Source organism: Bos indicus x Bos taurus, chromosome 23 (assembly GCF_003369695.1).
Source record: "Bos indicus x Bos taurus breed Angus x Brahman F1 hybrid chromosome 23, Bos_hybrid_MaternalHap_v2.0, whole genome shotgun sequence".
Lineage (NCBI taxonomy): Eukaryota > Metazoa > Chordata > Mammalia > Artiodactyla > Bovidae > Bos > Bos indicus x Bos taurus.
In genome coordinates this window covers 31,424,663-31,446,393 of record NC_040098.1, presented here as the reverse complement: position 1 = coordinate 31,446,393, position 21,731 = coordinate 31,424,663, and the positions used below count along the sequence as shown (strand labels likewise).

The 21,731-nt window shown below is 39.7% G+C and overlaps 1 protein-coding gene across 14 annotated transcripts in view; it reads right to left on the bottom strand.

Moving 5' to 3' along the window:
* Window positions 1-21,731, bottom strand: part of LOC113881606 (zinc finger and SCAN domain-containing protein 12-like) — a 71,014-nt gene that overhangs the window by 7,933 nt on the left and 41,350 nt on the right. For 7 of the 14 annotated variants that reach the window (XR_003508101.1, XR_003508103.1, XR_003508094.1 and 4 more), the window contains one exon: window positions 13,408-16,917. Coding sequence is in view for 1 of the 14 variants with exons in the window: in XM_027524666.1 (XP_027380467.1) it covers window positions 16,794-16,917 (124 nt within the window). In the remaining 13 variants the exon portion in view is untranslated. Of the gene's footprint in view, window positions 1-871; window positions 16,918-21,731 lie in introns of those variants that run through there. The other 7 variants (XR_003508098.1, XR_003508096.1, XR_003508097.1 and 4 more) reach the window with 7 other exon arrangements.

The following is a 21,731-nucleotide window of genomic DNA, read 5'->3' as shown; positions in this document are numbered from 1 at the left end:
GAGAAAGGAGGGGAAGGATTATTGTTATTGTTTAGTCGCTAAGTCGTGACCAAGACTTTTGAGACCCCCATGGGCCACAGCCCGCCAGGCTCCTCTGTCTACGGGATTTATTTCCCAGGCAAGACTACTGGAGTGGGTCGCCATTTCCTTTTCGACCCAGAAGTGGAACCCACATCTCCTATATTGGCAGGCAGTTTCTTTACCACTGAGCCATCAAGGAAGCCCAAGGGAAGCATAGGACTGTTTTAAATTAAGAGACTTAACTACATGCAACGAATGGTCTTTAATTGGACCCTAGTTGGTGTAAACCAATTGCAGAAAACACTTGTAGGACAACGAGGGTAAATTCGAATATGCAGTAGGTGTCAGGTAATATTAGGGAATGCGCTTACCTTTAGTTGGGTGTGTTGATATCGGGGTTACGATTTGTGTATGTAAAATATCCTTAAGTTTCAGAGATGCACATACGAAACTATTTAAGGGTGACAAGTCACGATGCTTTTATTTATTTTGAAATATTTAAAGAAAAAATAGATGCGATACTGCTTAATGTTAACACTTGTTAAATAAAAGCGATGGGTATATAGGAAGTTGGGCTTTTGACAAGGAGCGAAAGCAAGTTCCGGAAGCCCCTCTTCCACCTTCTCACCTCGGGTCTAGTCACAAAGCTCCGCCTCCACAAGGGGGTCTTCTCCACGACCCCAGCGGGGGCAGGGGCGGGACCTCCTACCCTAGGCGTGTGTCCAGGTGACCACGAGAGGCTGGCGGGGGCCACGCCCGCGCAGACGTCCCCTCCTCACCTACTCCAAGGCACCGATCTTAATCTTCCTGGGGCGGGGGAGTCGGAACAAAGTGCCTGAGACTCACTCACCTTCGGGATCGTGGGAGCTCCAGGTCCGCCGCGCAAGCAGCATCACTCAGAAAACCTACAAAGGCCGGAAGTACGTCATCATCCCAAGCTCCGTCGCCAAGCAGCCCTTTCCTTGCTAGGAGCATTGTTGTACTCTCTAGGAGCTCCGGAGGTTAATGCACTTGGTGACTACTTCATCACAAAGCTCGGAGCCAGAAATACAGCCCTAGGAGGGGAAACCCCCGCCCCCCGAGATTTCTGTGCTGAGTGGTTCCGGGCATCTAGAAGTCAATGGTCGTAGCAACGCAAAATGTTAGGGCCGGAAGGGACTTCATTGTTCCTCCAGTTCTGGTTGTTACCATCCATTCCTTCCTGAGGCTCTCCCCTAACTGGTCCCCTTAACACCACAAAGGAGAGATGGTAGCTGTGGTTGGGTTTTTTGTTTTTAACTCTCAAACTCTGTTTTCTGGAATCGCAGTCTAGCAGGAGAGACACAGGCACATAAACAAAGGAGAGGTACAGGCACAGAAACCAGTGTACAGCTGGTTTGTATGTGAAATGAAAGAAAAATGAAGTAAATGTAAGTCGATTAGGATAGTCCCTGGACCATAGTCTGGCCACCTCATGCGAAGAGTTGACTCATTGGAAAAGACCCTGATGCTGGGAGGGATTGGGGGCAGGAGGAGAAGGGGACGACAGAGGATGAGATGGCTCGATGGCGTCACCGAATCAATGGACATGAGTTTTGAGTTAACTCCGGGAATTGGTGATGGACATGAATTTTGAGTGAACTCCGGGAATTGGTGATGGACAGGGAGGCCTGGCGTGCTGTGATTCATGGGGTCGCGAAGAGTCGGACGCGGCTGAGCGACTGAACTGACCTGGACCATAGTAAATGCTACAGGAATAGTATATGTTAAGAAGTTGAATTTTTTTTTTAATCCATTCATTTAACAGATTCTCTTTGAAAGCATTCTTTGTGTCAAAGGTTCCCTCTAAGGACTGGATATAATAATAATGAACACAGGTCTTGACCCTTATGAAGCTTAAAAGAGAAATATAGACACTGGGAGATCCAGTATATATAATTTGAGTGAAACATAGGCATGAAAGTGGAAAATTACATATTACAAATTTTGAAGTCTTAAAAAAATCGCAAACATGAAAGTCAGAAAAAAAGTTTTATTAATTGCCTGACACACGTCTATAATAATTTTTAACTAAATTTTTGACTTTATATTCTTGAACTCTTTTAATGTTAATTTTGTAATTTAATTTTTCTAGAAAGAATGAAAAGATATGTAGTCTATCCTCTAGCATAGCTGATCATTTTAAATGGTTGGTATCTGGGTAACCCTTTATAGAGTTCTTTCAGTTATGAGCTACAAGATGTTAGGATGTTTTAAGTTTTTTGTATTAGGACTAATCTGAAAATCTCTTATATCAGTGACACTAGCTAGATTGTTTTGATGTCCTCATTGTGTCAGTATTATTTATTTATTTATTTTTGGCGGCACCAAGGGCAGCATGCAGGATCTTAGTTCCTCCACCAGGGGTCAAATCTGTGTCCCCTGTGGAGTCTTAACCACTGGACCTCCAAGGAAGTACCAGTGTCAGTATTTTAAGTCAAAAGTTCAAGAAGTACTAATCTCTTTCCACAGTGCTCAGTGATTCACATCACTTCATTAATTACATTACTAAATAATCCAAGAGCCAATGGATTTATTCAAAATTTAGCTTTCCTCTTACTGTTTTTGTGTAATCTGAAATTTGTTTTGTTATAATTTGCTTCTTTATATCAGAATTAAAATCTTTATTCTATTGAGTATCTGTTTTTCTCATTACATTCTTTTAAATTTAAATTTTCTGTTCTGTAATAAATTATCTTTATTTCAGAACTTATCACTTGTTCCTTAAATCATATCAAAATTTATTTCTACATCATTATCTTATTTCCTCAATACAGGTTTGGATTACACAGGGGCATGCATTTATGAAAACACAAACTCTACAATGAAGATAATACATTTTAGGATTCCTCTGGTGGTCCAGTGGTTAAGAATCCACCTGCCAATGCAGAGGACACAGGTTCCCCGGGGGATCTCACATGCCGCAGGGCGACTAAGCCTGTGCACCACTACCGAGCCCACACTCTAGAGCCTGGAAGCCAAAACTACTGAGCCTCTGTGCTGCAACTATTGAAGCTAGTGTGCTTTAGAGTCTGTGCTCCACAACAAGAGAAGCCACCTCAATGAGAAGCCCATGCACCACAATGAAGAGTACCCCTCGCTCACCATGATTAGAGAGAGCCAGAGTGCAGCAATAAAGAGCCAGTACAGCCAAAAATAAATAAATAAAAATTTAAAACTTCTACAAGCTTGCTAAACTTTTATTAATCATCATAATTTGTTCAATTATCTTGGATTTTCTATTTAAACAATTGAGCATATTCCTTAAAACAGTTATGTACTGTAAAAAAGAACAGAATGTTGTACCTCATCTAGTTATACAAAGGGTTAAGTCTCAACCTGCTGCAGTTGCCCATCAACAGTTGGGAAAAACAGAATGAAGCATTCTGGGCTTTGGATAAAAGAGCCCCTAGATGATTAAGACACTCCAGTACTCTTGCCTGGAAAATCCCATGGACGGAGGAGCCTGGTAGGCTGCAGTCCATGGGGTCGCTAAGAGTCGGACACGACTGAGCGACTTCACTTTCCCTTTTCACTTTCATGCATTGGAGAAGGAAATGGCAACCCACTCCAGTGTTCTTGCCTGGAGAATCCCAGAGACGGGGCTGGGGAGGGGGGCCTGGTGGGCTGCCATCTATGGGGTCGCACAGAGTTGGACACGACTGAAGCAACTTAGCAGCAGCAGCAGCAGATGATTAAGATGGAAATCTAAGGAAGAATTTCAATGACCCCTAGATTCTTGCATCTTTTCATTCATAGAAAAGCACAAAAATCATTAACTTGAGATATTTGTTCTTTGTGATTAGCAGTGATCTTTTACACGATGGTGTGATCACTCACCTAGAGCCAGATATACTGGAATGTAAACTCAAGTGGGCCTTAAGAAGCATTACTACAAACAAAGCTAGTGGAGGTGATAAATTCTAGCTGAGCTATTTCAGATCTTAAAGATGACTTTGTTAAAGTGCTTCACTCAATATGCTAGCAAATTTTGAAAACTCAGCAGTGGCCACAGGATTGGAAAAGGTCAGTTTTCATTCCAATCCCAAAGAAGGGCAGTGCCAAAGAATGTTCAAACTACCATGCAGTTGCATTCATTTCACATGCTAACAAGGTAATCCTCAAAATCCTTCAAGCTAGGCATCAACAGTATATGAACTGAGAACTTCCAGATATTTAAGATGGATTTAGAAAAGGCAGAGGAACCAGAGATCAAATTGCCAACATCCGTTGGATCATAGAAAAGGCAAGAGAATTCCAGAAAACAAGTACTTCTACTTCATTGACTACACTAATGCTGTTGACTGTGTGGATCACAACCAACTGTAGAAAATTCTTCAAGAGATGGGAATACCAGACCACCTTAACTATTTCCTGATAAACCTGTATGCAGGGCAAGAAGCAACCGTTAGAACCAGGCATGGAACAATGGACTGGTTCAAAATTGGGAAAGAAGTACGTTAAGGCTGTACATTGTCACCCTGCTTATTTAAATTCTGTGCGTGGTGTGTGTGGGCTAAACCTTTAGGCAGAGCAGCCACCCCCTTGGACATCACAAATCCACACCAGGGAGAAGCCATACCTGTGCAAAATGTGCGGCAAAGTCTTTATGTGGAATTCACATCTTCTGAGACATCAATGTATCCATAGTGATTAAAAACCTTTAGAATCCTGACCCTTGACAGACCTAGGAGAGTCAGGGAAGGAAGGAAAGCCAGTGGGAAAATGTTGAGGCTCCTGTGTCTTATGAATGTAATGAGTGTGAGAGAAGTTTCACTAGGAATAGAAGCCTTATTAAGCATCAAAACATCCACAGGAGTGAGAAACCCTATCAGTGTGATACGTGTGGAAAAGGATTCACCTGAATTTCATTCCTTCAGTTCAGTCACTCAGTCGTGTCCGACTCTTTGCGACCCCATGAATCGCAGCACACCAGGCCTCCCTGTCCATCACCAACTCCCAGAGTTCACTCAGACTCACGTCCATTGAGTCAGTGATGCCATCCAGCCATCTCATCCTCTGTCGTCCCCTTCTCCTCCTGCCCCCAATCCCTCCCAGCATCAGAGTCTTTTCCAATGAGTCAACTCTTCGCATGAGGTGGCCAAAGTACTGGAGTTTCAGCTTTAGCATCATTCCTTCCAAAGAAATCCCAGGGCTGATCTCCTTCAGAATGGACTGGTTGGATCTCCTTGCAGTCCAAGGGACTCTCAAGAGTCTTCTCCAACACCACACTTCAAAAGCATCAATTCTTCGGCACTCAGCCTTCTTCACAGTCCAACTCTCACATCCATACATGACCACAGGAAAAACCATAGTCTTGACTAGATGGACCTTTGTTGGCAAAGTAATGTCTCTGCTTTTGAATATGCTATCTAGGTTGGTCATAACTTTCCTTCCAAGGAGTAAGCGTCTTTTAATTTCATGGCTGCAGTCACCATCCGCAGTGATTTTTGGAGCCCAAAAAAATAGTCTGACACTGTTTCCACTGTTTCCCCATCTATTTGCCATGAAGTGATGGGACCAGATGCCATGATCTTCATTTTCTGAATGTTGAGCTTTAAGCCAACTTTTTCACTCTCTTACTTTCACTTTCATCAAGAGGCTTTTGAGTTCCTCTTCACTTTCTGCCATAAGGGTGGTGTCATCTGCATATCTGAGGTTATTGATATTTCTCCCTGCAATCTTGATTCCAGCTTGTGCTTCTTCCAGTCCAGCATTTCTCATGATGTACTCTGCATAGAAGTTAAATAAGCAGGGTGACAACATACAGCCTTGATGAACTCCTTTTCCTATTTGGAACCAGTCTGTTGTTTCATGTCCAGTTCTAACTGTTGCTTCTTGACCTGCATACAGATTTCTCAAGAGGCAGGTCAAATGGTCTGGTATTCCCATCTCTTTCAGAATTTTCCACAGTTTATTGTGATTCACACAGTCAAAGGCTTTGGCATAGTCAATAAAGCAGAAATAGATGTTTTTCTGGAACTCTCTTGCTTTTTCCATGATCCAGAGGACGTTGGCAATTTGATCTCTGGTTCCTCTGCCTTTTCTAAAACCAGCTTGAACATCGGGAAGTTCACGGTTCACGTATTGCTGAAGCCTGGCTTGGAGAATTTTGAGCATTACTTTACTAGCATGTGAGATGAGTGCGATTGTGCGGTAGTTTGAGCATTCTTTGGCATTGCCTTTCTTTGGGATTGGAATGAAAATGGACCTTTTCCAGTCCTGTGGCCACTACTGAGTTTTCCAAATTTGCTGGCATATTGAGTGCAGCACTTTCACAGCATCATCTTTCAGGATTTGAAATAGCTCCACTGGAATTCCATCACCTCCACTAGCTTTGTTTGTAGTGATGCTTTCAAAGGCCCACTTGACTTCACATTCCAGGATGTCTGGCTCTAGGTGAGTGATCACACCATCATGATTATCTTGGTGATGAAGCTCTTTTTTGTACAGTTCTTCTGTGTATTCTTGCCACCTCTTCTTAATATCTTCTGCTTCTGTTAGGTCCATACCATTTCTCTCCTTTATTGAGCCCATCTTTGCATGAAATGTTCCCTTGGTATCTCTAATTTTCTTGAAGAGATCTCTGTTGTTTCCCATTCTGTTGTTTTCCTCTATTTCTTTGCATTGATCGCTGAAGAAGGCTTTCTTATCTCTCCTTGCTATTCTTTGGAACTCTGCATTCACATGGGAATATCTTTCCTTTTCTCCTTTGCTTTTTGCTTCTCTTCTTTTCACAGCTATTTGTAAGGCCTCCCCAGACAGCCATTTTGCTTCTTTGCATTTCTTTTCCATGGGGATGGTCTTGACCCCTGTCTCCTGTACAATGTCATGAAGCTCATTCCATAGTTCATCAGGCACTCTATCTATCAGATCTAGGCCCTTAAATCTATTTCTCACTTCCACTGTATAATCATAAGGGATTTGATTTAGGTCATACCTGAATGGTCTAGTGGTTTTCCCTACTTTCTTCAATTTAAGTCTGAATTTGATAATAAGGAGTTCATGATCTGAGCCACAGTCAGCTCCCGGTCTTGTTTTTGTTGACTGTATAGAGCTTCTCCATCTTTGGCTGCAATTCACCATCAAAGAAGCCACATTAGGAAAAATGTTCTCTCTCCATGACCCATGTCTTATATGCCAGAGTTGGTGTTCATTCCTCATTGAACTGAGGCCACCCTGGAGTCCTTGCTGACTAGAAAATTGTAAACTTGGCTTTATTTATCACCACACATTATCAGATGTTTGTTAGAAAATAGAGTCTGGTTGAGATGAATTATCTTCTACGTCCTAGGTGATTGAAAAACAACAACACAAACTTGTTTGATGGAGGCCATGGGAGAGTTTTCTTGAAGAGGTCTGACCTGAAATGGTTTGTTCTCACCTATTGAACTTAAAAGGGCTCCCAGATTGACTAATTAATCATCCTCAGCCACACTTTATGATAAGTAGAAGGCTATGATCTAGAGACTGTTGCTCTATTTATCTCACTTATAATGAAACCTCCATGGTTTGTCAGATTCATGAAATCTTAAACACACACACATACACCCTTCCACACACACACATACTATACCAGTGAGATACCTTCACAGCTCTGAAAATCTGATGTCCGCTAGAGTTCTGAAGAATTTGTCACCAAAACTGTTTGTGCTTGTTCCTAACTGTGAGGTGCTAGATTCTGAGTAAATCTAGTGCGTGTTTTGCCAAGCACATAGGATTGACAGAGTAGGGATAAGGGTGGGGTTACTTGTGACAGAATCAAAGGGAATACAAATTTCTTTACCAGACTAGGAATGCTAGTATAAATGCCTTAAATAGCTTCTTTTTCATTAAATCAATACAAATTATGATTCACATTGTAATCATACATTGTGATTATTAATCATACATAATTACATATTGGAGAAGGCAATGGCATCCCACTCCAGTATCCTTGCCCGGAAAGTCCCATGGATGGAGGAGCCTGATGGGCTGCAGTCCATGGAGTCGCTAAGAGTCAGACAGGACTGAGAGACTTCACTTTCACTTTTCACTTTGCTGCATTGGAGAAGGAAATGGCAACCCACTCCAGTGTTCCTGCCTGGAGAATCCCAGGGACGGAGGAGCCTGGTGGGCTGCCGTCTATGGGGTCGCACAGAGTCGGACACGACTGAAGTGACTTAGCAGCAGCAGCAGCAATTACATATGGAATTACATTTTTATTAATGTTTCCCTGACATTAATTTTGCTACTCTTGAAGAAAAAAAAAAATGTCCCTATGCAGGCAATGTGAAAATCAGTTATTAAGTCAGGATAAAATAATAGATTCTCTAAAGCTTAGCATCTTGGTTCTTATCTTTTAGTTCTCTTGGGCCTGACCAAGGGCTCTCTAAAGCCTCTACCATCCTCCTCACAAACCTTCTCCCTCTCCCCAGCTGTAACACAGACTATATCAAAACTTACAGTTACTAAGTTCAAACTTCTCTGGGTCAGTGGGTTCATACCAGGTATTTAAAACAAGTATGACTTACGGTTTAAACTCCATATTTAGTGTTGACTGTCTTGGTCTTGCTATATATTGAATCCCAAACCAGCTGTGTGGTACCACCTCCTCCAGTACTCATGATAACAACTTTAACCATTAAGTTAACTTCTCAGGTTATCTACTTTCCTTTGAACATACTTTGTAAACCATGTTTTTTTTTCTTCATGACAGTCAAAATTGCAGTCTTATGAATTCAAGTGACAAGTTTTTTTTTAGTCAGCATTATGAAAGAAATATTTATTATGTATATTTCAAATGGAATTGCTTTTACAAAAGTGTTTCAAGATGACTACTTTCCTGCAAACTTTGTTAGTGCATCCCTTCTCTTTATTACAGAAATATGTTTTTGCTTTTGAATCTGCTCACACTTCTCACTTGGTTTCTGGCATCAGCAACAATTTCTTCCTTATTTACAATATCACTCAAGGACTCATGAATTCAGGTATTTCAAGGTTTTCTGCCACCTCTCACAATGGATGGCTTTACCATTGTGATACATTCTTACTTGTTTATCCAAAAGTTTTTGCAGATCTGTCCAAGTCCCTGTTTTTATGCCAGGTTCCAAGCTTTGGTATTTCAAAGTTTTTAAGGGACACAAATTTAAGAAATCCTAATGTAAATGATTTTTACAATAATAAACAATATAGTTATTTTGAATCCTTAAACTGATAAAAATCTATTTTATGATTTTCAAACTTCCTGAACATACTTGTATTAGTCTGTGTTCTCCAGACAAACATAACCAATAGGATGTATATATAATGAGATTTATTATAAAAAATGACTCACATGATTATGGAGGCTGAGAAGATGTGCAGCTGGCAAGCTGGAGACCAAAGAAAACTGATGGTGAGATTCCAGTCCAAAAGCCAGCAGGTTTGAGAATCAAGAAGAACCAATGCTTCAAGTTTGAAGGCAGGAAAAGACAAATCTGAAGGCAGGTCAATGCCATCAGGCAGGAGGAGTTCCCTCTTACTCCATACAGGATCAGACTTTCTTGTTCTATTCAGGTCTTCACCTGATTGGAGGATGACCATCCACATTAGGAAGAAAAATCTGCTTTATGCAGTTAACCAATTCAAACACTAATGTCATCCCAAAACACTTTCACAGACACACCAAGAAAAATGTTTGACCAAATATCTGGGTATCCTGTGGCTCAGTCAAAAGGACACAAAATTATCCATCACAATACTGCAGTTACAGGCATTAGCTAAGTATTAAAACTGTTAATCATGCTTCCCCCTTTTGATCTCTAGTTCTTACAAATAACAGTAAGAACCTAGGAAATAATGTTTGGAGCCTCCTTACCCTGCTTACAGATCAGGAAAAGAAGGGCTGGTATGAGGCTGAGACACAGGAGATAATGACTGGCTCACTACTGTATTCAGAGCACCTAGCAGGCTTCCTGATGAATGAATGATTCCAAACATTGGTTGATTCTACTTGCTCTTTCATATCAACATAAAATCCCGCTGGTACCTACTGCTAGAGACCGAAGTGTTCACATACCTATTTTCACAATTAATGGTTTTTCTGTTGTACCTATATCACATTGGCTAAGATACAAGATATAAAAAGACTTCCCTGAGATTCAACAGTGTATCCTACCTGCTGATGAATATTTAGGAGTTAAGTACCTAAAGGTAGGATTGCATCCAGCTGCATAATGCCTTAGTTATTAAACATGTTTCTTGGGGCTGAGTAGATTACTTAAAGTCAGTGCAAATCTATGCTTCTGATGTGGGGCTGATCTTTCTGTGCCTCCTGGTCTCTTCCCAACTCAGTTACTTTAGGGAAAAAAGGGTCCCCAGTGTTCCAGCCACCTTTGCAGGATAGAGTCCTTCATATTACTCCCTAAGCTCCCAGTCAAGCAGACAATACTCTTCTGGTGGGTGGTGTTTATAACCCTTGAAGTGCTTGTATTAAATTTCTTTCTTCACGTTTTTGTTTTTAAAAATGCATGCCTAAATTCAGCTGATAGAATTTAAACTTACAATGAAGAAAAAGAAGCTAAAGTAACTTTAGGAGTGAGGGCAGTTGGGAGGTGATATGGGGGGCATGAAATAGTGAATGGCACAGTGCCTCCATTGTTTGAGGAGGCAATTTACTCTTCAGTAAAATGTCTGTTCATGATTTTGCCCATGGCCAAATTGCTTAATTGCTGCCATTAGGTAAGTTCTTTTTATATGCTCAGTACAAGTCCTCTATCAGATGAAGTGAAGTGAAAGTCGCTCAGTCATGTCTGACTCTTTGCAACCCCAAGGACTATACAGTCCATGGAATTCTCCAGGCCATAATAGTGGAGTGGGTACCCTTTCCCTTCTCCAGGGCATCTTCCCAACCCAGGGATCAAACCCAGGTCTACCGCATTGCAGGCAGATTCTTTACCAGCTGAGCCACAAGGGAAGATATATGATATAAATTATATCAGATATATGGTATAAAAATATTTTCCCATTTCTTTAGTTTGTCTTTTAAAATCCTCTTAACAGTCACAGAGCAAAAGTTTTAAATCTTTTTGAAGACCAAATTATTAACTTTTCCTTTAATAAATCATGCTTTTGACATCAATTCTAACCATCTTTGCCTAACCCTAGGTCCTGATGATTTCCTCTTATGTGTTCCTTGAAGCTTTATGGTTTTATGTTTTAGCTCCATGATCTATTTTCAGCTTTTTGTAAATACAAGGTGTATGGTTCAAGCTGAGTTGTTTTTACGTTTTTGGCTATGGATGTCCAATTGCATCAGCACCTTTTTCTGAAAAGGCTATCCCTCCTCCACGGAACTGTTTCTGTACCTTTGTGAAAAATCAGTTGGGCATTTTTGTGTGGACTGAATTATGGATTCTTCAATCTGATGCACTGAACTATATGTCTACAATACCACATTCTTGATCACTATATCAGGCAGAGTGATTGCTCCCACTTTATACTTTTACAAAATGTAGTTTTTCTAGGTCCTTTGCCTTTCTGTATAAATTTTAGAGATAGCTTATCTGTATCTTCCAAAAAATTTTGCTTGAGTTTTGAAATAATAATTTATATTGGACCTGTAAATCAATGTAGGGAGAATTGGTATCTTTACTATGCATGTCTTCTAATCCATGAACACCGCATGTGTCTCCATTTACTTAGATCTTTGATTTGCAACAGCTTTTTGTCATTGTCTCAGTCCAGATACAGATCCTGTACATTTCTGTTAGATTTATACCCAAGGATTTAATTTTCTTAGGAGCAACTACAAATGGCATTGCATTTTACACTTCAATTTCTGATTGTCTATTATTAGCATATAGAGATAGGACTGATTTTTGCACATTCATTTTGTATCTTTCAATCTTGTTGAATTTGCTTACTGGTCCTAAAGTTTTTTGTAGGTTCCTTGGGATTTTCTATGTGTACAACTACATTACCTATAAATATGCAGTTTTTTCAATTCATGTCATTTTTGATCTTGGTGCACTTCCAGTAAGTACTTCCAATATATGTTAAGTAAGAATGATGGGAGTGAACATACTTACCTTGATCCCAGTCTTACAGGGAAAGCATTGTATTTGAAATTAGCTGTAGGTGTTTTGCAGATCTTTTATATCAAGTTGGAGAAGTTACCTTCTATTTCTAGGGTGCTGAAAGTTTCTATTATGAATGAGAATTGGATTTTGTCAAATGCTTGAGACTGAAATAGCTTTACATATTGGAATAAATCTTGATTATGGTATATAACTCTTTATAAATACCTTGATTTCATTTGCTAATATTTCATTGCATCTAAGTTCATGAGAGATACTGGTTCCGGGGGAGGTGGTTTCCATTCATTGTTTCATTATGGTATCAGAGTAATATTAGCAACATGACAAGAGTTGGGAAATATAACGTTTTCTATTTCTTGAAAGAAACTGTAAATTTGCTGATCATCCTTCCTCCAATGTTTGGTAGAATTCTCCAGTGAAGCCCTCTAGCCCTGAAGATTGGGTAACTTTAAATTATGAATTCAATTTTTTTAATGGCCAAAGGATTATTCAGATTATCTATGTCTTGGTTGGGTTTTGGTTACTTATACTTTTGAAGAATTGGGCAATTTTTTGAAGAATTGTTCTAGTTGTCAGAGTTATAAATGCAAAGTTGTTCAGTCTGCCCTCGTGAAGCTTTTAATAAATAATGCAAGATCTGTAGTGATATGCCATGTTCATTCCTGTCACTAGTGATTTGTATCTTCTCTTTTAATCTTGTTGGCTTTATTAAAAGTTTATATTTTATTGGAAAAATTTTTTGAAGAGACAGCTTATGTTTTGCTGATTTTTCTCCTGTTTTCCTATTCTCAATTTCATTAATTTCTGCTATTATTGTTATTATTTTCTTCTTTCTACTGCCTTGGTTTTATTTTGCTCTTGATCTTTAGTTTATTGAAGCAGGAACTTCAATTATTGATTTCAGACTATTCCATTTTTCTAATATAAGCATTTAGTGCTATAATTTTCCTTCTCAACATTTCTTTAGCTGTGTCTCACATCTTGTCATAGGTTGTACTTATTTCCCTTCAATCTATGTATTTTAAAATTCCTTTGAGAGTTCCCTCCTGACCAGGGCATTATTTAGAAATATTTTCCTTAGTTTCCAAATGTTTGGAGAGTTTTCTGTTGACTTACTGTTATTTCATAGTTTGGTACCATTGTGGTCAGAGAATATACTCCAAATGATTTCAATTACATAAAAAGCATTTTTCCCACAAAAAAGCACCCACCCCAAATAGTTTTACATCAGAATTCAACTTTCAAATACAAGATAATTTCAATGCTTTACAAATGGTACTAGAACATTAAAAACAAACAAAAAAGAACAAAAACTTAAAGTTTTTTTTATGATGTAGTAAAATTAAAACCTAACCATGAATATAGAATAAAATGACAGATCTAAAAGATGACAGCTTTTTATATGAATATTGAGTAAAAATACACTAAATAAAGTATTAGCAAGTAGAACCCATTAACACATTAAGAAAACACCATGACTAAGTGAAATTTATTTCAGGAATGCAAGGTTGGTTCAATATTAGGAAATCCTTTCATGTAATACAAGGTGATAATAAAATTAAGGGGAAAATGTAGTTTCTATAATGCTGAAAAAGTCTTTAATAGAATGCAGTCTGTCTTTTAAAATAGTGACTATAATATCTACTCAGAAAATTCAGGCATTTGCAGCAGATATAAACTCCTAACTGTGAAATAATCATTGCAATCTTTTGAAATCTGTGGTTCCTATATTTAATGACCTACTATAAAATCCATAAGCTTCATTCTCATAGAGATTGGGCTATACTGCCAAATTGCTGAAGAACAGCTTAGATAGATTCTTTCCTCTTTCAGCCTGTAGGTTTTAGAACTGAAAGTAATGTTACTTCAAAATATTAGCCTCCAGGATATTATATTGTGTTATCTATAAAAGAAAATAACCTATTATCTGTCAAAGCTATATGTGAAATATCATTTTCTATCTTAAAAAAAAAAAATAAAGCTGGGAAATATATACTCTGTGATGGACACCTCTTTGGCCTTGTGTTGGAACACAGAAGCAGTGCCAAATTTTAAAAAGTACTAACAATTCAATGACGTGGCTCATTATGCTTACTGAAGCTTTACAAATGTCATTTTTATGTCCTAGGGTACTCATACAAGCCTATTTAGCCCATAAGAATTAATTTACAACAAGCAGTAGACAATATTATCTACACTTGAATGAATTTAAGATGTGAGATTAGAGTGGGCATGGGAAAATACGATGTCCCCAACAGTCATCTTGGAGACAGTAGCACAAGTCCAGGGATGCAGGTAAACATCTTCATTTCAAAACTCCTGATCGTTCATGTTTATAGACTCCTTTTGGAAGCAAAAAGAACTTATGACTTTCCCTTTTCTTGACTTGAGAAATTCACTGAATGTTCTTTGTGGCTACAATGGGCAATTTAAAATATCCATTCCCCATACATCTTGCCCATTTACATTAATTATATGAATTTTCCAATATCATGGAGACTCTATTGTTGAGGCTTGATATCTGTCCATACAACTTCCTACAATCTTCTCATTTATAAGAGCCTCTCTAATATGGACTCCCTGATATTTTCTAAGGTCCAACCTCTGAAGACTTTTCCAAACCCATGACACTCAGTTTTTCTTTAGTGTGATCTTCTCCCCAATGCTGAATAATGCTGTGATTCCATAGAAAACATTTCCACATTCATCACATTTAGTAGATCTGTCTCCCATGTAGAATCTATAGTGCAGTCAGTTCTGACTTCTGGCTGAAGGCCTTCCTTCTTGCTTCCTTCACATAATGTTCTAGAAGGTTTCCATGATGAATGAAGGCCTCCTTACAGTCATCACATGTATGCAGTTTCTCGCTTTTGCAGGTTTTCTAATGTCAAATATGGCTTTCTCACATTCTTTATACTGACAGCATTTCCCTTGTGATAGATTTCCTAGTGGGAAAGGAGGGACCCACTGTAAACAAAAGCCTTTACAAACATGTTGTTCTCAAGCATTTTCTTTGATATGTGCTCCCTAATGCTGCGTAATGACTCACCAGTGACTAAAGCTTTTACTAACTTACTGCACTGGTGGTGGAATTCTGCAGACTCCCCCCACATGACAGCATCTTCAGATTTGTGTGTTGGAGACAAGTCCTTATTTTCATTCTCAGTAACTCCATCTAAAAAAATGCACAGACAATTCAAATGTCAGTTGTCTCTTCTCCTGAGATCATGAGATTAATGATGAGAAACAGTGATAAAGATAAAACTCAGTTTTACCTAAAGTGCATGCTTTTTCAGTTTCCCTAAACTGCCATCTCAGTTTTGAAAAATACCCAAGAAGGCATATGAGGTTCCAGTTTGAGAAGCGAGAGCTGGGAAGAAAGAAACTGGAAGAGCATGGAGAATTTTCTCACAAAATATGACAAAGAATCAGGAAGGTATAATCAAAAAAGTTAAGAAGAGATCAGTTTTAATCCATACATGAAAAAAAGAGAATATCATGAAACCAAGAGAAATTTAATTTGCTAAAGGGTAATTATAAGTACCATTTAAACAAAATGAAATGTATTGAGGCCACTACTACAAACAAACAAAATGTTCCATAAATGTTTGTTAAGTGGATCCACAAACAATGGCATATAATAAAAGTTAACTTGAAGCAACAGGTAAATTAGAAAATCCATACTATTTTGATGTGGGGAAATAAGTAAACTGGAAAAATTACAGTGGGGAAGATAACTTTTTCAGGTAATATTCAGGATTAAAAGATAAGAAGAAAAACATTTTGAAGCTAAAGAAGTTGAAAAAGTCAAAACAACAAAACACAAACACCTCCACAAATATGAATAACAGCTTCTACCTAAAGAATTGGGCAATGAGGAGATGGGTAGGTGCACAGTTCCCAGGGAAAAAATACTACTTACAATAGTTCTAAAAAGCTGCCTTTCAAAGATGTCTTCTTTCTCAGCAGATTTGCTTTCTCATCTGCTTTTCATTTCATAAGGCAATACTGTGAGAGTAAAACTAAGCATTTTAACAGTCTGGACCTGACACTTCTGATTCCAGGGCACTATCTTCCCAAAAGCATATCTTGTTCTATCCTTGTTCTACCTGGACCCTAAAAGCAATGGGATGAAGAGATGGTCTTGGAAAATTGAATATGAAGCTAGTCCCTCAGTAAAAATACTCATACACCACCACCACCACCAATAAAAACCAAATATAGAGAGAGAACGTTCCAGAGGTGTACATGAATTAAAGCCCATGAAGGTGATACGGGGTTATGGCTCCAAATACATCTGATGGGTCCTGAAATTCGGTTTTGCTGCTTTCTATGTTATTCCTTTCACTACTCAAGCCATAAATCATCCTCCCAACCCTTCCCGCCTTAAGGCTTGTCCATCAAACTGTTTCTAACTCCTCCAGCATAACTGATGCCTCTTTTCCACATTCTGGATGATATTATCCTCCCTAGGTCTGCAGTTCTCCAGGCAGAGGTCAGGACCTACTTTAGCACCTGCTCCTCGGTCTGTATCTCTGCTCTCTGCATCTGTGGGCAGAGTTACCCATCTTCTGACAGACCTGTGAGGTTCAAGTAGCTATTTCCTGGTAGCAACAACTTAAAATTTGAAGAAAGATTTTGCTGTGCCAGTCTGATTCTTGGACAGGCACAACCCTGGCCCTCTACCATCAGTCACTAGTAGAGGTCTTTTCTGCAAGAGGACTGCCATTCTGGAATAAGCGAGCTCAGAAGAAGATTCACTCCAGCTTGTGGTTCACATTGATTTTTCAGAAGTATTTCCTTGTAGCTAGTCTTCTTCCTGAGGCATAAAACAACACAATTAACAGAAACTTTGAATTTTATTTAGCTCTTACCCCAAAATTCACTTACCTGGTAATGCACTGAAAGAAAAAAGGAACTCTGTCAGAAAGCTAAAAAATATATGAGTGGGAATGACTGCAAATTATTATCCAGCACTATCTGCTAAAACTCTTACTTCCTAAATGTTTAAGTTAATCAGGCTTGGGAGAAAGACCATGACCCTCTTCCCTTTGGTTCCCCTCTTCTGAGAATCTCAAACAGTAAACCATCAGAGATCAGAAAATAACGGTTATTGAAAATTGACTGTAAATTTAACTAAGATTTTATAATTCCATCTGACACATGAATGATACTGAGGCACAGAGGGATTGAACTATTTGCTAAAAGTCACACAACCAGTAAGTGGACTCCTAATTTGTTCCTATTTATTCTAGGGAGAGTCATGAGTGGGATCTTCTCAAAAGAACGCAACTTTCCTTTTACCAAACTGAGGTTCAGGACTTTCCTCTTTCTCAACATCCTCAACATCCTATTACAACTCAAGACTTGGAAACCATCTTTAACTTTCCCCTGCATATCAATCATCACACTGAACTTCAGCAGAGTCCCCAAAGGGCCAGATATACACGGAGTCAAAGCCGGAGTCTAGGAATCGGTGACCACCGACCCCTACAACACAGAGGCCAAAAAACTCACAGTTCTAAGCCTTCAGCAATCAACGGCTGGCTTACCCTTCAGTCTTCTCTAGGAACCTGGAGGTTCTCTCCTATGGTTGCCTGGCAGCATCCCCGCCCCTGCTGAGCAGCACAGGTTTGGGCAGCTGGGTTGGGTAACTCCAGTGGGCTGCGCTCTGAGGCTGGGGCTCGACAGTCTCCTCCCGCCAGGGTTCGCCTTCCCACTACAGAAGCTCGAAAGAGCAGCTCCCAAGACAAAAAGTGAACCCCCCTGGCTGCTAGTTATAGCTGATAACTAACAAGGGTAGGTAGAAACAAAAGATAGGAAAACCTTTCCCAGGCAGTTTAGGCGATGTTTATCTCCTGCCGTCCACTGTTCATCAGAGTCCAAGATAAAAAGCAGAGCAGAGAGGGAGCTTTCATCTCAGCGGCAACAATGCAGCAGTCTTGGGAAATCTGCAGCGTGGTTACAGGTAATCTCTGGCCTGGGGCTGGAGCTTCTAGTCAGTCAGTCAGTACAGTCACTCAGTCGTGTCTGACTCTTTGCGACCCCATGGACTGCAGCACTCCAGGCCTCCCTGTCCATCACCAACTCCCGGTGATCACTCAAACTCATGTCCATTGAGTTGGTGATGCCATTCAACCATCTCATCCTCTGTCCTCCCCTTCTCCTCTCGCCTTCAAGAGGAGAAGAGAGGAGAGAGGAGCTTCTAGAGGCCACACATTTGAGAGAACCCAGGGCAATAAACAAAGCAAACGTCTATAAAGCTCTTGAATCTCAAGCGGGAATCAAGATTGCCAAGAGAACTATCAACAACCTCAGATATGCAGATGATACCGCTCTAATGGCAAAAAGCAAACAGAAACTAAAGAGCCTCTTGATGAAGGTGAAAGAAGAGAGTGAAAAAGCAGGCTTAAAACTTAGCATTCAAAAAACTAAGATCGTGACATCTGGTCTCATCATTTCATAGCAAGTAGGGGAAAAGTGGAAACAGTGACAGATTTTTATTTTCTAGGGTTCCAAAATCACTTCAGATGGTGACTGCAGCCACAAAATTAAAAGACACTTGCTCCTTGGAAGGGAAGTTATGACAAACCTAGACAGAGTATTAAAAAAGCAGAGACATCATCACTTCACCGACAAAGGGCCATTGAGTCAAAGCTATAATTTTTCCATTAGTCAGGTACAGAGTTGAAAGTTGGACCATAAAGAAGGTTGAACGCCAAAGAATCGATGTTTTCAAATTGTGCTGCTGGAGAAGACTCTTGAGAGTCCCTTGGGCAGCAAGGAGATCAAACTAATCTAGTCAATCCTAAAGGAAATCAACCCTGAATATTCATTAGAAGGACTAATGCTGAAGCTCCAATACTTGGGCCACCTGATGCAAAGAACCAACTCATTGGGGAAGAACATAATGCTGGGAAAGATTGAGGGCAAGAGGAGAAGGGGATGACAGAAGATGAGATGGTTGGATGGCAAAGCCAACTCAATGGATGAGTTTAAGCAAACTATGGGAGATAATGAAGGACAAGGGAAGCCTGGAATGCTGCATTTCATGCAGTCGCAGAGTCAGACACGACTTAGCAACTGAACAACAAATAAAGTACTTAGGTGCTAAGCACTGTTCTAAGCACTTTATATAAAACTCATTTATCCATATAACTATTATCCTATAACTCCCCAAGCAGAGGAAGGTACTTTAGCAATATTTTACATTATGAGGAAACTGAGGCCCAATGTCACTCAGCTAATTTGGCTATGGCAAGCTGTAGAGTTCTAAACTGCCTCCTTCTTTATTGGGAATAAAATGGTAAGACACATACTCTTAAATATTTCACTTAAGTAGGCTGAGCTGAGGCACTAGGTCAAAATGTATGAAGTGCATATAAAGTGCTGCTGCTGCTAAGTCGCTTCAGTCGTGTCCGACTCTGTGCGACCCCATAGACGGCAGCCCACCAGGCTCCCCCGTCCCTGGGATTCTCCAGGCAAGAACACTGAAGTGGGTTGCCCTTTCCTTCTCCAATGCATGAAGGTGAAAAGTGAAAGTGAAGTCGCTCAGTCATGTCCAACTCTGAGCGACCCCATGGACTGCAGCCTACCAGGCTCCTCCATCCATGGGATTTTCCAGGCAAGAGTACTGGACAGGGGTGCCATCGCCTTCTCTGATATAAAGTGCAGACAGGAATAATGAAGCTCTGCATAAATCAGAGGTAACAAATGGCCTCCTCTTAGGAATCCTTGGAGTACCCAGGACCAGGCCATTTGGGCTTAGGAAAATGACTGGTGGAGCAAACATATATCCCCAAAGATCACCTTGAACTGTGATGGGGGAAATCTCTGGGAGCCTTGACTTCTGGGTTTTCAGACCTGGAAAAGGTCTTTTACATGAGTGTGAAGAGAATACACTGTTTTCAAGAAAGCAATGGATAACTTCTGGCTCTCAATAATGACCTCACAATGTGAGCTAGGGAGGTAATCAACTGGTGAGTTTAAAATACTTATCAAAGTTGGTTTTGTCGAAATCAAATTTTATATATATAAAATCAGATTATATATATAAATACAATATATATATTATATATATATAATATATTCATACCTACTTTATAAATATATTAAAGTACTATGTACAAGAATAATGTACATGAACTCCTTATCAGTTATACCCAGAAACATTTGGAAGGAGAAAAGATCCAAAGAATTTCTTATAAAACGATGAACTGCTGGTGGAGCTTTATAACGTAAAATCTGCAGTGTAAAAGCTTGAAAGTTGAAAAAATTCTATTAACAGTGTATCAAAATAATAGTTTAGTCGCTTAGTCATGTCTTACTCTTGTGACCCCATGGACTGAAGCCTGCCAGGCTCCTCCGTCCATGGGACTTCTCAGGCAAGAATACTGTAGTAGGTTGTCATTTCCTTTTTCAGGGGATCTCCCCAACCCAGGGATCAAACCCACTTCTGCATTGGCAGGCAGATTCTTTGCAACTGAGCCACCTGAGAAGCCCCAATCAAAATGATTATCCTCTGTTAAATAAGCACACTCATTGCTCAAATAAATTCTGGGCGTGTGGAGTCAGGAAGAGTAACTGAAAGAAATATATAATATATACTTATCTATGGTTTTTTAAGTCCAAGAAATGGTACTAGCTACAAATATAAGATCGCTTTTAAAAACCCTCATCAAAGGTATTGATGTACCCATAGTGAGTTACTGGATAGATCCATAATGGGGATATTATCTAATCTCTATGATTTGTATTAGACAGGCAAATGTCCCTTATTCTGTCAGAATAATGCAGAAAACAATGATTCTAAGCTAGGAGTGTGATCCTTTCCTATAAAGAGACCATTTTTAACTTGAAACATCTCCTGCATACATCCTCATTCTGCAGGCAACAAGAATTAGATATTTACACTGGCCAAACTTCATCCAAGATTTAGTATACAAGAGGATGGGGATATTATCACTCTAGAAGTATTTTCCATAATTTTGATAGTTGAAAATTTTTCTATAGGTAATAACTCAAAAGAGGGCTTCCCTCCTGGCTCAGTTGGTAAAGAAGCTGCCTGCAATGCAGGAGACATGGGTTCGATTCCAGGGTCGGGAAGATCCCCTGGAGAAGGAAATGGCAACCCACTCCAGTATTCTTGCCTGGAGAATCCCATGGACAGAGGAACCTGGCAGGCTACAGTCCATGGGGTCGCAAGAGTCAGACATGACTAAGTGACTTTCACTACTATTACTCACTAATAACTCAAAGCCCTGAATACCACTGCAATATGCAGTTTGTTCTGAAACAGAGTGGGTTCTGGATCTGCTGAGTTCATATCCTGGTCCCCCACACACTAACTCTGTGACCTCAAGTAGTTTTACTGACTTCCATTTCCCCAGGTAAAAATGAAATAGTGTGAGCAAAGCATTTAGTAATGTCTGGCCCTTAGCAAGTAATTAGTAAATATCACATAATACTGTTAATGAATCCCTTCATCTATTCCTAAAGATTGCCAAGAATAATGACTTTGTTTTAACTGTAACAACTCTAATGGTCAATCACTGGATATTAATGGAAGAGGCTACTTCGTTGTGACGACAGGAGTGCACAGCTTTTCTAAGTGCTTCCATCTGATCACTCTCC